Source organism: Simochromis diagramma, unplaced genomic scaffold, assembly GCF_900408965.1.
Source record: "Simochromis diagramma unplaced genomic scaffold, fSimDia1.1 OVJJ01000603.1, whole genome shotgun sequence".
Classification (NCBI taxonomy): domain Eukaryota; kingdom Metazoa; phylum Chordata; class Actinopteri; order Cichliformes; family Cichlidae; genus Simochromis; species Simochromis diagramma.
The window spans coordinates 8,280,503-8,295,943 of record NW_024387414.1 but is presented as its reverse complement, the minus strand read 5'-3'; the positions used below and the strand labels follow the sequence as shown (position 1 = coordinate 8,295,943).

Genomic DNA, 15,441 nt, shown 5'->3' with positions numbered 1-15,441 from the left:
AGTGGAACACTATCACTCATGGATTGGCCTCCCCAGAGCCTGGGCCTCAACATTATTGATGAAGTGCACAATCATCTTGACAGAAATTGAAGCAAAAGGCAGCCACATCCAAAGAAGAGCTTTGAATGTCTTTCAAGAAGCCTGTAAACATATTCCAGACGACAACTTAAAGAATTTAGAAGAAAGCTTGTCTAAGGGAGTTCAAAATAATAACAACTGTGGTCATATCAAATATTGACATTCTAGCTTGTTACAATCATACAAACTCTGTTTTTGCCTCATATACTGTTTTTCCAGTAACTGAGTGGGTTTGGTCTTGCCTCCCTGGATAGAGCAAGGAGACAGCAAAAGTGAAAAAGTGAGCACATGTCAGCACAGAACCAACTTGCAGAGTTAAGTTAGAAAGTTGCCTCTAGTGTCATTCTTACACAGGCACTGCAGACATGGACCCCACTGGGCCACTTTTTCTGCAAGTCTGTGTTTGAAGGAAAAGGGTACATTAAAGTGCAAGTAATATGTACTTGTATGTGATTGTGGGGAAAGTCCCACAAGGCTTCTTGGTCTCTATGCTGTCTGCCTTCATGACCCACCACACAGGCTGACAATTTATGCGGCTGACGACAGCTCTCCCTGATCGCGCGCCAGGGCTCAGCGGAGTCAGGCCTCGAGAGCAATGGCAGCACTACTGGCACTCCATCAAAACCCAGGAAAAATCTCATTAGAACTGCGGCCCTCCCTCCGTTGCAAGAAAACACCTTCAGAGCTGCACAGTTCTGAGCAGCGGTGCGGACTTGCAGCGGCGAGCAATGCACACAGACAGCCATTTAGCCAAACAGGCAAGACAGGCAGAAAGTGGAAATAGCGGCGATGCTTCTCCAAGTATGGCTGCTTCCCTGAGTCTTTCAAACACGGGAGGGCTGAGGTCACTGACACTTACATAAAAGCCACCAGGCACTGGAGGGGGTGAAGAAGAGTACTGCAGAAAGTGAGAAGTGATTACTCTCACTTGTAAAAGATTCGCAACCACAACATGTTCAATATTTGCATTTATATATGTTAATTCACAGGCCATATCACAGAATACAAACATATGACTTGCGCATCCTCATACCAGGTATGTGAAGACACACTGAAGTTGTCACCATATATTTATACATATTCCCATAAATCTAGTCCACTTGGCAACTGGAATGATTTTGACTGATTCCGAGTAACCTGGACTGAAGCCATTAGGAAAGTTCATGAATTACTAATGGAGAAAACAGCTGTATAGCATGGGGATTTTTCCGAAGCTCCAAAGCACACACACACAGCCCCAGTGCTGAAAACCAAGAGTAAAACAACCACAAAAAATCTTATTAGTTTTAGAACTGCAAATTAGCTTATAGGTGTAGTGTTACCTCAAGAGAGGACCCCCCTCCCCTCCCCTCCCCTCCCCCCCTCACCATCCTAAAAAGTAAAGTGAGGCAATTTCAAAGGACTGAGCTACACACCTCTTGGAATCTGGAGCAGTACCTATCCTGCAATGTATGCTAAGCGTCACGGTGGTGCCGCTGAAGGAAAAAAATGGACCACCAATAATCATCAAAAAACAGTTTAGACCTGGATTCAAGCTTCTTTTTCAGCTCTTTATGCTGGAGTGCTCCTCACCTTCCAGCAACATTAAACAGCCTCATTCAAAACACTACATAGCAGTAAAACATGACGCTCTGAGATGGAGCCAAGATAGAGGGTGTTGATGTGAGGTAGTGAAGCAATGCACTGCCTCTGAGTGAGGCTTCAAAGGGGATCAGTTTTCACACATGAAATAAAGATCTCAGATAATCATATAGCATAGCAAAGCTGACGTGAGACGGTCCCATTTATGGAGGGTAGGAAGATGGGGCCAATTTTTAAACCACCTACAGCCTGAGAGCCATGGCAAATTAATGTCTCTGCATTTCTCTCCAGCCAAATATGATAAATCTGTTTTTTTGTTTTTACAAAGAGACTACCAGGCTTATCGTGATATGATGAAGTAGTTTACTGAAATCACTCCAGTAGAACGGATGCTTAGGCTGTCTAAAATTTCAGAGCACTGCAGCACTCTGAACAAATGCGTAAGACACATTTCATAAGTAGTCTGCAATGCCAAAAGGAAGTCATATCTGCTCTGTTTTACAATGCAATTTTATGCCTTTGATAAGAAACTCAATGCCTTTCCAAGGGGTCACAGTAAGAAAATCTTTTGATGCTGAGCCTTTCACATGCACCCTTTCACAAAATAACTGCTATCTGGTGGATGCTTTTAATCTGAAGCACCTTACGGTACATCTGGCATATGCTAGACGTACTGTATAGTAAACATACTACACAGCTGACCAACACTGTTACCGGTTTAATGAGAAACAAAAACACAACAGAAGGCTTATAATCAGATTACACAATGTGAAAAAGTGTTTCCTCTCCTTCATCTCAACCACTTTGTCTGCGTTGATTTTTCACCCCCTCTACAGAAAGAGCAACACTTAAGTTGAGTGGATAACAAACCTAAAGAATAATTGAGCAATTGCAACTCCTTAAACTTTGTCGACTAAAGAGGGCTAAATGTGTAATTTGACGTCTCAGAGGGAGCTTCAAAGACATACACACTCTCTGCAGACTCGGCGGCCCCATGCCTGACACCCCCTCAGTCACGGCACACCCACCTCTCTTCCTGCACCCCAGGAAGGAAATTATAGCCACAGAGTTTGGATCCATCACCAGGCAGGTTGGAGGAAGCAGCTCTATGATTAAAGTGTGCATGGTCAGCAATACACAAAGCTGGAAGGGTTTGAGGAGTCTGCACATGCCGGAGGGCTTACCGTGTTAACTCCAGTTCACAACACAGGTCATGGAGAGATTCTCCACACACAAACATACACACACACACACACCAGGGTAAAAAAAATCCTTGCATATGGTGTGGCTCAGCAGACCTTGCCCTGTGTGTTGTATGTTAAATTAAACGACACGTGTCCGTGTGGTGAAAGTGCAAATTTTGCACACGTGTTGGCTTTCTCTTCAAATTCATTTGTTGTTATTGCTTTTTTGTTTTTGTTTTTTTACACCACCATCAAGGGCAGCGATTGGCTGCCTTTCCTTTGTGGAGCGATAGTGCACAGCCACCAGTCATTTCTCCACGTCAGATTAACATTGCAAACACTGCTGGTCACATTACCTCACCCACATCAAAGGCTGCCTCCTGAAAGGCTCAGTGGAATATTAGCAGAGATTTACAGCCCTCATCTCTATGCTTCAGAAACATGCTGATCCAAAGTAATCTCCCTCCCCCTCTCGCTTTTTTTGTGTTCTATGTGTGAAGTTGGCCAACACTTTAATGACCCATTTACAAAACTTTTACACCTGCAAAGATAAGCTTTTACAACTCAGCCAGCCCCTCGGGCAGTAAACCCTGCGTGTTACTTGAGGTAACAACCTTGATTAGCTTTTGAAAAATATGTAACCACTGCGATTAACATGTATCACAGTGTTTATCAAAGCCACATCTTGCCAGACAGGAGAGGGGGGAAGCATGGTGTCAAGATCAAGAGTATAACGCCATGATCGCCCCTACAGCAATTTAGACAACTCATCACGTTTGTTTCGTTTCCTACAACGGGAGAATTACTGGGCTTCATCTAGGAAACTTTTCTTACTTTGTTCAAACCCTACTTGAGATATTGAAGAGTATTAAAAATAACAGAGCCAGCTCTGCCAGGATTAGATATACTTTGCCAAAGCTGTAAACAAAACTATTAGCACGCATGCTTTACAGCAGTTACCACTCCAACATGTTAACCGTAGTCATTCTGCGTCTTCTTTTACTGAGATGTCTACAGTTGATGTCTTCTAGTTAACAGAGTTCATAGAAAACAGTCACAGACAGACATAAAGATTACATGTGAACAGAAAGCAAGGTTTTTATTTTAACTTTTTCTTTGGGAGTCAAGAGAGTTAAATGGGATATGAGCAAGAGGTTAATCCTTATAACATGTTCTCAACCAGCCAGTGAACTGCATTTTGGGAACGTCAATTCTCAAGTGAAAGCTACAGTTTGGAAGAGAATGGAGACGGCCTGTCGCTTGGCCTTGATTTACAGGTGGTTCCCGACTGCCAAAAGTAACAAATCACAACATTATGGCCCTCTGAATTCAGAGCCAAGACCAGTTCCAAAAAATAGGGAAAAGAGAATAGGAGCAGATTAAAAGAGAAGAGAGGGTGTCTTACACAAAATGACACACCTCATCTCCAAAAGCTTATGTGGTTAGATATCTCATGAAATCTGTTCCATTTTGAACCTTTCTTGGCAAAAAAGGGCAGAGCAGTTCTTCTGGGGTTACAGAGTGCATGCATGCACTATGGTTGGGTAATTTGCCAAATATATTGGCACAACTACTTCCAAGGTGTAAAGAAGAGGTCAAAACTTCAGCAGCATTTGTATAAAGAACAATTTCATTGCTAGGCTGAAGCAGCTTCTGAGTATATGGGCATTGGCATAGGTCATCATCTGGTGGAGGTTTTTCTTGTTTTGTTTTATTTTGTTTTATTTACTGATCTGACTTAAGATCTGCACTAGAGCTAAGAGTTGTAAACTGACAGAGATTTTCATCATGTAAGACTAGCAAATCTAGTGATGTAAAGATCTGTATGATCCAGGTTAAGTGCGGTGGAGGAAAGCACCAATGTGAAGGTGTTTCTGTGTCCATCAAATTTGTAACTAACACGTTATTTCAGAGACCATTCTAGGTTAGCTAGTTTACTTTTAGTAGCTCTCCAGGAGAACCAGGCTGTGCATTTTAACAGAATATGGTATTTGCCAAATGAACAGCCATGTGTCAGTCATTACTGCAAAATAGGATGGATTATATATTTAAGACAAATGCTTGGAAACACTCTTGCTTCCGTGTCTGAGTGCAAGACTCAATGTGTTACATTGTGTCTAGAGGGTTTTAGTAATTAGTCAAAGCTCTCTTTGAGGAGAGACAGTCCTTCAGTCGTCTGGGTGGCTTCAGACGCCAGTCTCAAGTACTGCAAAGTGTGGGAGGAAAAGGGTTTTAGTCAAGAAGTCTACCTCGAGGGCAGCAAGACAGTGACAGGCACTTCAGCCTTTTACCAAAGACAAATGAGAAGATCCACCCCAGTAACTTCACATGCCAGTGGCTACAGTTTAAAGTTTTTGCTCCAAAATAGCATAAAATGCATGATGATGATGTTTCCACGATGTTTTAAAATCTTACATTTTCTGAACAAAATCATAATTTGTATGTAAGTTTGTAATGTTTTAAGAAAGGACTCTTTTTGAGCAATTTTTCATTATTGGATGTACTACATGTCAGATTAAAAGGTTGCACACACCAAATATCTCATCTACTAAGCTAGTTTTGTAAGGTCTCCTTTTAGGTCTGCCTTCTGGGCTCATTCCAGCCACCATACACAAGAAAACAACCTGTAGATTAAATGCCATAAAATCTGATCTTTGTAATCAAGTTCCCCCAAATGACAGTTGCTGGTGCATTTATTCAAAGCCAAATACTAAACCTTGTCACTGTAATAAACAGTGGGACTCCACGTGGTAGGTGGCAGTTATGAAAACCTCTAACATGTGCATGCTGACCAGATGGGACTGACCTCAACACCAAGGTGGCCAAATTCTTCCTTTCTGCCTGTGCACACTCATGCCCATGCACTCACACACACATGAACGCGCAGCATGTTTGGAGCAGCCATCTTGCCAGCCACAAGCCACCACCTCAAAACATCGCTCACATCTGACCTTTTAACTGTGGACTTATAATCTCTGTAATTACAGAGAGTGTTTCAACTTAGCAAGTAAACATAGCAGCAGAAATAGACACTTCAACTACTATATACAAGCGCGCTGGTGCCAGAGGCACGTTTCTATTCATAGCTGACTGGAATTAGTGGCTTGTGTCACTGCTCACCATAATGAACTTGCAGTGGAGTAGTTACACAATTGCAAACTGCTTCCACATTTTACTAACATTGTTCATATTAAAGCATAGATAAAATTAAAAAATAAAATTCCTAATGGTTTAATAGACCAGCTGCATTGTGTCAGAATCGTAATTGCCATAAATAGCATACAGGAAGCATTAACATCCTTTATGAACAATGACAATGAGAAGATCAGAGTAATATACACAAATGTAGGTTTCAATTTAGACAGAAGGGGATTTAATTTAATGTTGTTTGAATTGGGTTCCAAATATAAAGTTGTCTAAATGAAGAGGAAATATTTGATGGTAAAAAACAGGACACTTTAACACTCTAAATACACGCCTATGGTAATAAGACTTGCACATCATCTCTCATAAACCCACAGCCAAACCTATATTTACATTTCAGACCATGTTGTAAGTCTAAAGAGCTTGAAAATTAGACTGCAGTCCCTAAAGACGTACAAATCCTACATTTAAGAATTTTTTTTACATGTGAGTGGGACATTTCTGTTGCTATGAAAAAGTTAAGCGAAGAAGTTGTGAGTTTGAAAGACAGGGTAAATGGCTCTTTGGGGAGCAGAGGGCTGATCTTCTCCATTCAGTGCCTACAGGGTGAGGTCCTCCTTGGATTGTGGCACCTGTGGAGAATAAACACACCGGGGGTGGACAGCTTTCCTTTCAGCAGGGTTGATCTTCTGTTTAACTTTCCTTCCACTAAAAACATCCCCTAACAGACAATCCAGACCTCCTCCATCCCTGGCGCCACAGGAAAAGTTGAGGAGCCCTGGAACCTCTGTCAGTAAGAGGCACAATGCTCTCCCACCTCTGTTTACCTAAACCCACTTCCTCCATTCCCTCCACCTCAGGTGGCCTTAGAGCCCTGGTCACCAAAGAGCACAAACACAAGGAGGATAAATACACCAGCAGGGTTCAAGGAAGCTGTCAACTCCATCAGTGGCATTTCCCTAGGTCCAGTTTGTAAGACAAAGATGCGGAAGAGAATCACACTGAGACTATTAGCTGTGATAAATAGATTCACATAACAGGATAAACACATGGATAGTGCGTGTATGTATATCGGTGAGTGCTTCTGCGTTTCATGGTCCACAAGTGTGCATGTTCACTACACACTCATGAGAGCTTGATCGCAGTTTTATGCAGATGTTAATCTTGTCTTATATGAGAGTCAGTTTGAGTGCTCAGTCAAATTATTCAGCACTTACTGCATGGGCCACAGCGCAACCCGCAGGGGAACCCGATAAACAAACAACAGAGAATTATTCAGGGTTTAAACACTTAAACACCCACTTCAGCTGAGCCTTTTAAGTGGGTGATTAAATTGAGCACTGAGCTCCCACAGAAACCCCAGGACCACCGCAGGGTCCCCAGTCACCTAGAGTTTTCTCCCAGACCCATGCACACAACGCCACCTATCCCGGAAGTATGAAAGTCTATTTTTGCATTCGCTTTACGCAAGAAAAACATGGAAAAATAACTACAACATATCAGACCACAGCTTTCTCATCCTCTCAATCTTCAAAATTTTGCAATTCGCTCCGAGAAACTTCTAGCTATCTACATGTTTTACATTTTATTACTCTTATTTATATCTTCATGTTTCTTGTCAAAAATGTAAAAAGCAAAACATTTATAACTTTAGCATGTCCCATGCAGAAACACATCAAAAAAGATAATGACATCAGTTAAAGAAACTCTGTAATTAGAGTCGCACCATCCATACTGTTTACTACTTATCAGCCATTTCAATCCACAGGGAGACTAAAGAGGAGAACATCCTCTATCCATTCTTTCGAGTCGTGAAATAAATGCCACCCTCAAGTGCGGAACAAAACTCTCCAGCCAGAAAGACACTTTGATCAACAGCTATCCGTTGCTCCGTACTGAGCATATATTTGGGAAAACAAAGCACAATCTCAGCTGCTAATCCCCTGAGATTCAGAGCACATTCCCGTGGAAGCCTTTGATCTGTGAAGTGCATCCGGACAGCTGACTCCAGACACACTGCACACTTACATGCACACGCTTGAACAGATATGCACATACATGAGCATTTCACTCTGGCTAATGACATGTTAATAATTTTATGTCTACTGAGACCTACAGTGACAGTTCCTTCACAAAGAATATGTTAAAGACTTCTACGTCTTAATAAATTCCGTTGTAGGTATAATATGGTGAAATATATGGAAATTGATTCATTAGATTTAATAAAAAAGAAACACAAGTAACCCTGATCAAGTGTCTAAATGCTACTAGAGCTCAATCTTACACAAAACCTCAACATTCTTTGACATAAAGAAGACACCATTCACAACAGCTGAGAGTTATCCACTCTGCTTTGTCACACAGGAGAAACTCTTCCAGCTTTTAGGAATCTTTTTGACATATGATGCCTGATGTGACATTAAAGCCACGTCCACTTCCTTGAACCTCCCAGTCCCCCAGCTACGCTGATGTCAGCCCAAGACTTCCACAGCATCTTCTCATGGGAAAATAAGAAGAAAATCGCCAAGCCCCTCCATGGCCAGGTGGTACCCCTCCTCCCAAAGGCCAGGGCTTTTCTTCTCTTTAGAGTGTGGCTCCAAACTTTTCTCCCAGCCTCTTCAAAGAGCAACAACAGGCCCTTGGTCCCTTGGGAGCACAGAGGGGGTAGAGCCCAATGGGAGAGGGGCATACGTCACACAGCACGCACAAGAGGGCAGCGGTGGGAAAAGAAAACGCACAGGGAGAAAACAGAAAGAAGGAGAGAAAGAGGAAGAGGAGTCTGCATTTGAAAGGTGCTTTCAGCTTCTAGACAAGGGCCCTTGCTTTGTGAAAACGACAAGGAAAGAAAAAGCACAACAGCAGAAGCGAAAAACGAAAAATGAAGGGGGCGCAAAACCTGCCATGTCTTTTATCAGACTTGGAGGCTGAGGGAATGCGTTTAAAAGCTTTAGGCCTATTTCCAAAAAAACCTTTCTACTTTCAAAAAAACAAAACAAAAACAAATCAAAGACCTAGCAACCAACTGTGAGACAGGAGGAGTTGGGGCCAGAAGTTCCACTGTGATTCACTTCTGAGTTGCATTTGTCGACTGATGTACCTTTGCTTTTTTTCTGCGCTCCTCACAAACTGATGGAAGTTCAGCTGAAGAAAAAAACTAATCCAGGCTTTGGAGAGTGGTAGCTTGGCAAGACTGGACATGGAGGGGTTTTTTTCTATACAGAGGGTAGGGCTTTAGGGTGGAGTGGCCATCAGTGTCACTAAAAACACCCCCCAGCGTGGCCCACTTCAAATGCAGCCTCGTTTCATCAGCCGCAACTGACACAAGGCCACAGGGTGAGCGCAACAAACAGATGGAGGATAGGAAGGGAGAAAGGAGGAGAAGGGAGAAGCAAAAGAGGGGGAAGGGGATTTCAGAATTGAAAGGGAAAACTTATGAAGAAGGCAAGTGACAAGTGGCACTCAGTTCCAAATGAGGTAAGCTCAGAAAGTAGTCACCAGAAACTTGAACTTCCAAGTCCAAAAGTCGTGAAAATCTTCAATCCCTATCAATGTCTCTGTCAGCAAAGAATTTTACAGGCTGCACATAACATATCAGATTTATTGGTACGTGCAGACACCATGCTGTGCACTCGGGCTAAAGTGTGCCAAGGCTCACATGACCTGGATCTCGTGTGTTGAGGACCAACGGGTCCACCTGCCCACACCACTCACTCACTGTCTGCCAAGCTCCCGCAACCTTACATCTGACAACACAAATCATGAATGGGTGTAGAGCCTGCATGGAATCATCATTAAGTCTTCAAGTGCTTTCAAGTACAAGCCTTAGTGTGTCCGTGTGTGCTCGAACACAATTTCAATCTAAAACCATTAAATGAAGAAAAACTGCCAATGTGAGGCACTCTACTCAACAATGACCACTTTAAAATCTGCAGTGTTCTGATGGGGAATATGGTTTGAAAAAAAAAATGGTTCAAAAGAATTCCAAGCGTGGACTCCCCACTGTTGACACCCGACCCACATTCTGCCGGACCCTGTTTCAGCATGGAGAGGGGGCTTAAAGAATAATGGGTATAAATAACTATCTCACCAGGTATTCTACGCAATATGGACAACTTTTAAAGCAAAGAGAGTAGACTTGTATTCTCGCACAAAAGATTAGCTCCCTTTTTTTTTTTTATTGTATTTTAAGCTTAAAGCACCGCAGGGCCAGCCTCTTAAACTTCTTCTCACACATCATTAAGTCTTTCAATTTAGTTAAAATGATATGGTAAGCATTTTCTTTAATAGAGGCAAACCTACTTCATTTTAACAACGACTCATGATCACTGAGATAATGCATTATTTATGGAGTCAATGAAACAGGTTTGGAATGACCTCCACTCATGGAATTATTCCGTAAATCCACTGGAAAGGTTGAGACTTGGTATGGTTTGTGTAACTCTTCTTAACAACTACTGTGAAGAAAAGCAACACACGGTGCTTATGCCACACAACCCAAACATAAAACATATGACTATGCAGTTATATAAGACTGTAGGGAAATTACGGAAAGCTATTTCACATCACGACACAGCTTGTAAACCACATTGCTTCTGATTAATGATTAGGTTAATGTGAATATTTATTCAAAGGCGACATTCGACCGCTCCCTTATTCACAAGGGGTTTCCGCATGCGGGTAGCTTGGCATATTTTTACGCCAAATGCCCTTCCTGACGCAACTCCCGCGGGATTTGTGTTTCCTCCCGGGATCAAACTGAGTATCTTTTGCTTATTAGGCAAATGTGTAACTCAGTACACTACAGAGCATGAGGGATTGCAAAGTCTTGTCTTTATAAAAATGTAAAATATGCTTCATGCCCTGGCACAGAATGGGGAAAAAAACATAAATGCTTTAAACTTTAATAATCATTACAGATTTAGAATCCACTTTATAATCACAAAACAAAAGAGAAAAGTGCTCAAATAAATATTGATGTGGAAACAACTTTTCTTCTTTTATTCATTTTCCTTCTGAGTTATAAAATAAGCTATTAGACACCGAGACTTGAATTATTTATACAAGCTGAACTCTAAATTGTTCAAAAACATCCAACCCTTTTGGCGGGGGCCTCATCCATCCTGAGCCAAAACTTCACACATGACTGTTGCTGGGAAAAGCAGCATGTGAATATGTCGAGGAAAAAAGTAACGAATGTTTGTTTTTGCAGTAACAATTTATGGTAATTGCATGATAATAATGTGGTTTTAAATGCTTAAATTGCCCGAAGCATATGAACCCCGCTGAACATATAAACAGCTAAATAAATGGAATGGATTTTTGCTGCAGCAGCAGCTACATGCTCTGAAAAAGAAACATGGGATTCAGATTGTTTTTCCTCCATAAAACCCCTCTTCAAAATACATCCCAGTGCCTGCTGTGAGTGTGATCCTGTTACCATATGATGAAGTTTGCTGCAGCTCTGGGCACATGTCAGGATGAACAATTTTTCATGTAGATGCCAAGCTCCCTACACTTTATTCTACAGCTCCGCTTACCAAATCTACCAAAGAACTCTTGCACCAGCAGACAAAACAACAGCGGATTTTATCTTTGGCTTTGGTGGGAATCAGCAGACCTTTTTGTTGCCTTACACTTTCTCGGGTTGTATGCCAATGACTTCTCATACTAGTGGTTCATTAAGGAATTATAATCTGCATGTGTATTTCTGTCTCACTTGTGTTATTTACAGTTCAAAAGCATGGGCATAACATGGTTTCAGCTTGCTGCATGAAAATGATGCCACGGAGCTGCATGTCGCTGATGATAGGATTCTAGTCTTTAAGAACACTGAACACTAAAGGATCTGTGGAGTATTTTAAAAAGGGAAATCATGCCATGCAATAACACAACAGAATATTACAGTAGGTGTGATATATCCTGGATTGTGGGATGCATTTAATAAATTGATGTATTTCTTCTCAAACTGTCTGGATTGTGAGTGGAGGGACTGATTTTCCTTTTCTTTTCTTTTTTTCTTTTTTTTTGGGGGGGGGGGGGGGGGGGTTGTTGTTGTTTTTTTAATTCTTGATGGGCTCCAATTCCTCAAACATGCTGCCTTTGAGGAAGGCATGGCAAACCAAAGAGGCTTAACGCTCCTCTGAAGCAATTCCAAAGGATTTCCCCGCTTGACAACAACAGCACCGTGTTTACGGCAATGCCAAAATACAAAACAAGCATGACCTCCAACATTTCTCTCTCCAGCCCTTACGATCCACACTTGTCACCGGACTGTCACACTGAGCTGCTTTCAAGGCTTGATCTATTGTTACCTGAAAAATAATCCCTCAATCAAGTGCATACGGCTGCGCATTTGTGAGCTCAACGGTCTTATTTTGCTCACAGGGAAAACAAAAGTAAGATTGCGATTGGTTTACTTTCATTACCTTTTATCCCGTCATGAGCGACATTTAACTCACCGTGAACAGCCACTGTTAAAAGTTTATCCACCAAAGAGTCAAAAAAGACTGACAACACTTGAGGTTAAATGTAGCTTCGCGTGCTATCGTAGAAGTGGCATTAAAAAAATATGAAATAAAATGTTGTTTTAAAAACTGCTTAAGGTGTGAAACATGTACGAGGAGACACGCAATACTTGAGTTACAAGACAAACTTTACAAATAAAAGAAGTCGTGGAGCAAAACTTCATTGTGAATATCCGAGTGTACGTATACAGTCACACTCACCCGTGCAGTTAACCCGCAGTTATTCTTGTGGTGACAGTCCTGTTGCTCGAGGCGCGAGCTCGTGCAGTAGTATTTCTGCTTCACGAGCCAGTCATCGATTCCCTTCCTCGCCAAACAGGCATTCACTACAAAACTGTCGCCTGAAACACAAAAGCAGCAGTATTAGCAGTGAGTACAAACCGTTTTCTTCCTCTCTCTCTAGTGTGTTCACACTACAAGCGCGTTAACCTTCAAAGACTCTCGGAGTCTTCGTGCTGCAATAAACTGAGGCTGATACGGACTCTGGAAACTGCTCCGCTGTTCACAAACTGACCGAAATGCTCAGAAAATGTTTGAGTGCATCATGTAGGGGAATAAGTGCGCTTACCTTCTGGACTCTCCCGCGGTTTACAAATAGCAGCTTTTGAGAAGGAGATAGAAAAAGAAAAAGAGAGACAAGAGACAATGAATGTGTTACTCGAAAGTATCGCAACACCCAGCAACTACAGCTGTGATTTTTCTCTCGGGAATAAGACGTCTTACCATGTTTCGAGTGCAGTTTACCCATTTCTATGCATCGAGTTGGAGTTGAAAACCATCAGATGAATATAATCCAAAGAAGGAATAACAAAAAAAATAGAGACGCGCTACGATATCCAGACAGAGGAGCGTCCGTGGAGACCGAGAGCAGACTGCGCTCAGAACAGGACCATAAAACCAGGGAGCCAAACGAGCCTTTGATCCAGAGCGCCGCCACTGACGACACGCGCGATAGACAATAGGCTGTGCGACTTCCTTACACCGATTTCAGATTAAAGCACAAGCGACTGGCGATAGCTCAAGTAATAATGGACCGAGAGAAGGGCATGTCATTCTGACTTTGAAAATAGCAAATATTTACAATGCGGCACACTCTTAGAGTCTTAAAGACGTAGAGCCAGAAACCAAACCTAATCTGGTTACAGGTGCACCACGGGTTAAAAAACACACACACACACATACAACAGAACCCCTCAGTGACCCATGTTCGTGCTTTACAATGCTTTTATTATGAAAATTACATCTCAGGTTTTCCGGAGGGTCGTGACATTTTCTGTCTGCCTTTACGCATCCCGGTCGGCTCTGGCTTTCAAGCGCGCGCGAGGTGACGCCAAAACATTCATTTCTCTGTTTCATTTTTGCCAGTTGGGGTCTGGTGGCATCCTAAATGATCCCAAACCAGCGACCTCAGCTGTTATTTCAAATCCAAGCGTGTATGAAACGTCTGTTTGTTGTGGGTTTTTTGTTTGTTTGCTTGCTTGCTTTTATATTAAAATGAAATACAAATAAGCAAAACATAAAATAGATTCACTGGCAAGCTGTGAAACATTTCCCTCGGCTTGGGGTTTGGGTTGCTTACTCGGGCAGAATAATTTCTCTGCGTCTCACATCGCAAAGTATGCAAAATCTTTTCTTTTTTTCTTCATTATTTTGATTGAATTACCTTTGACGAAGCGTGCAATCATTAAATACAAATTCTCTTTGTATTCTCTTTTTACCTCTGACTACTTTTTCACTTTTTATCAACATTATCCTCTCAGATGGGCTTCCCAGGGGTAAAAGTCATTTCATACGGGGCTCCGTGGTCAGTGCCCGCCTGTCTTTTTGGGGTCTCTAATATGAAAATAAGGGTCTTAGTGGACTGAGGCAGCAGATGAAAGCGGGCTAAGATTCTTTTGATGTCTTCAGATATAAGACAGAAGCCACTGTGCCATTTCATGCCAGGCTGCCAGTAGCTCAGTGTGAACGTAATATAACGCACAGTGGGCATCATCTTTTGAGAAAACACTGCAAAGTCGATACTCTAATCATCACCAGTGAAAGACTGAGCTTGAACAGGAATTGAATATTAGATTTATTTATTTATTTTTTGGCACCAATTTTAGCAGCATTACAATTAGTGCTCAATCACAGTGTTCTTTTGGTCTGAAACACATCAAATCCAACCTGATCCATTATGTGAAGTGGAATTTTTTTAGAGTGTTTGGTTCAAGAAATAGATAAAAGAAATCTTTTCCTATCACTTGTACAACATTTTCTTCCTCAGATTCTTGTATGATTTCATCTCAAAGAACTCACACTGTACAAAAAAACTAATTAAAGTATTAAGTTCTCAATTCAGTCAAACCATTATGTGCTTTTTGATTTGAATTAATCCGATCAGTCATGTGTCCTTTATTTGGTGTAGCTAGGTTTTATGAACAAATGTTTCACCTGACACTTCACATCACATTTAAACACATATTATAAATAACAGGAGGATTTGAATCATAAAAGTTTTCTGAGGACTGTCACCTGAACGCAGGTCGTGAGAATTGCATAAAAGGTAATGTTTCATGTGCGTTTTCAATCAAACAGCAAAATGCTGGCATGGTTTTCCTAGAGCTGGATGTCTAAATTTAGTTTTCTTTTGTCGTTTCTGTGTCATGGAAATTTTTTCCTCTCCCTTTAAATCTTAAAACAGAAGTCTTTGTTCAATTTTAGGACATAATTTTAATATTTGATGTCCTTGGATGCAAATCTATGTTGTTACAGTGCTGCTAATCACTCCTATACTATCACTGGGTCCTGCTGTCAAGAAGTCAACACTGTGTTTTTATGTTTACATATTGCCTTTACCCGTGTGCCTCCAGCATACAGGCTGCCAGTATGTGAAGCACACATGCTGGCAGCCTACAAACTGTTGTTTATTTGTTTAAATTAGAAGGCAA

At 41.6% G+C, this 15,441-nt stretch overlaps 1 protein-coding gene across 1 annotated transcript in view; it reads right to left on the bottom strand.

Annotated features, from left to right (window-relative positions):
- Window positions 1-13,461, bottom strand: part of nkd1 (NKD inhibitor of WNT signaling pathway 1) — a 32,572-nt gene extending 19,111 nt beyond the window's left edge. Inside the window, exons 1-3 of the mRNA XM_040011451.1 lie at window positions 13,235-13,461; window positions 13,080-13,112; window positions 12,713-12,852 (exon numbers count right to left, since the gene is read on the bottom strand). Of these exons, the coding sequence (XP_039867385.1) occupies window positions 12,713-12,852; window positions 13,080-13,112; window positions 13,235-13,259 (198 nt within the window). The 5' untranslated portion in view covers window positions 13,260-13,461. The remainder of the gene's footprint in view (window positions 1-12,712; window positions 12,853-13,079; window positions 13,113-13,234) is intronic.
- Between the last annotated feature and the right edge of the window lie 1,980 nt (window positions 13,462-15,441).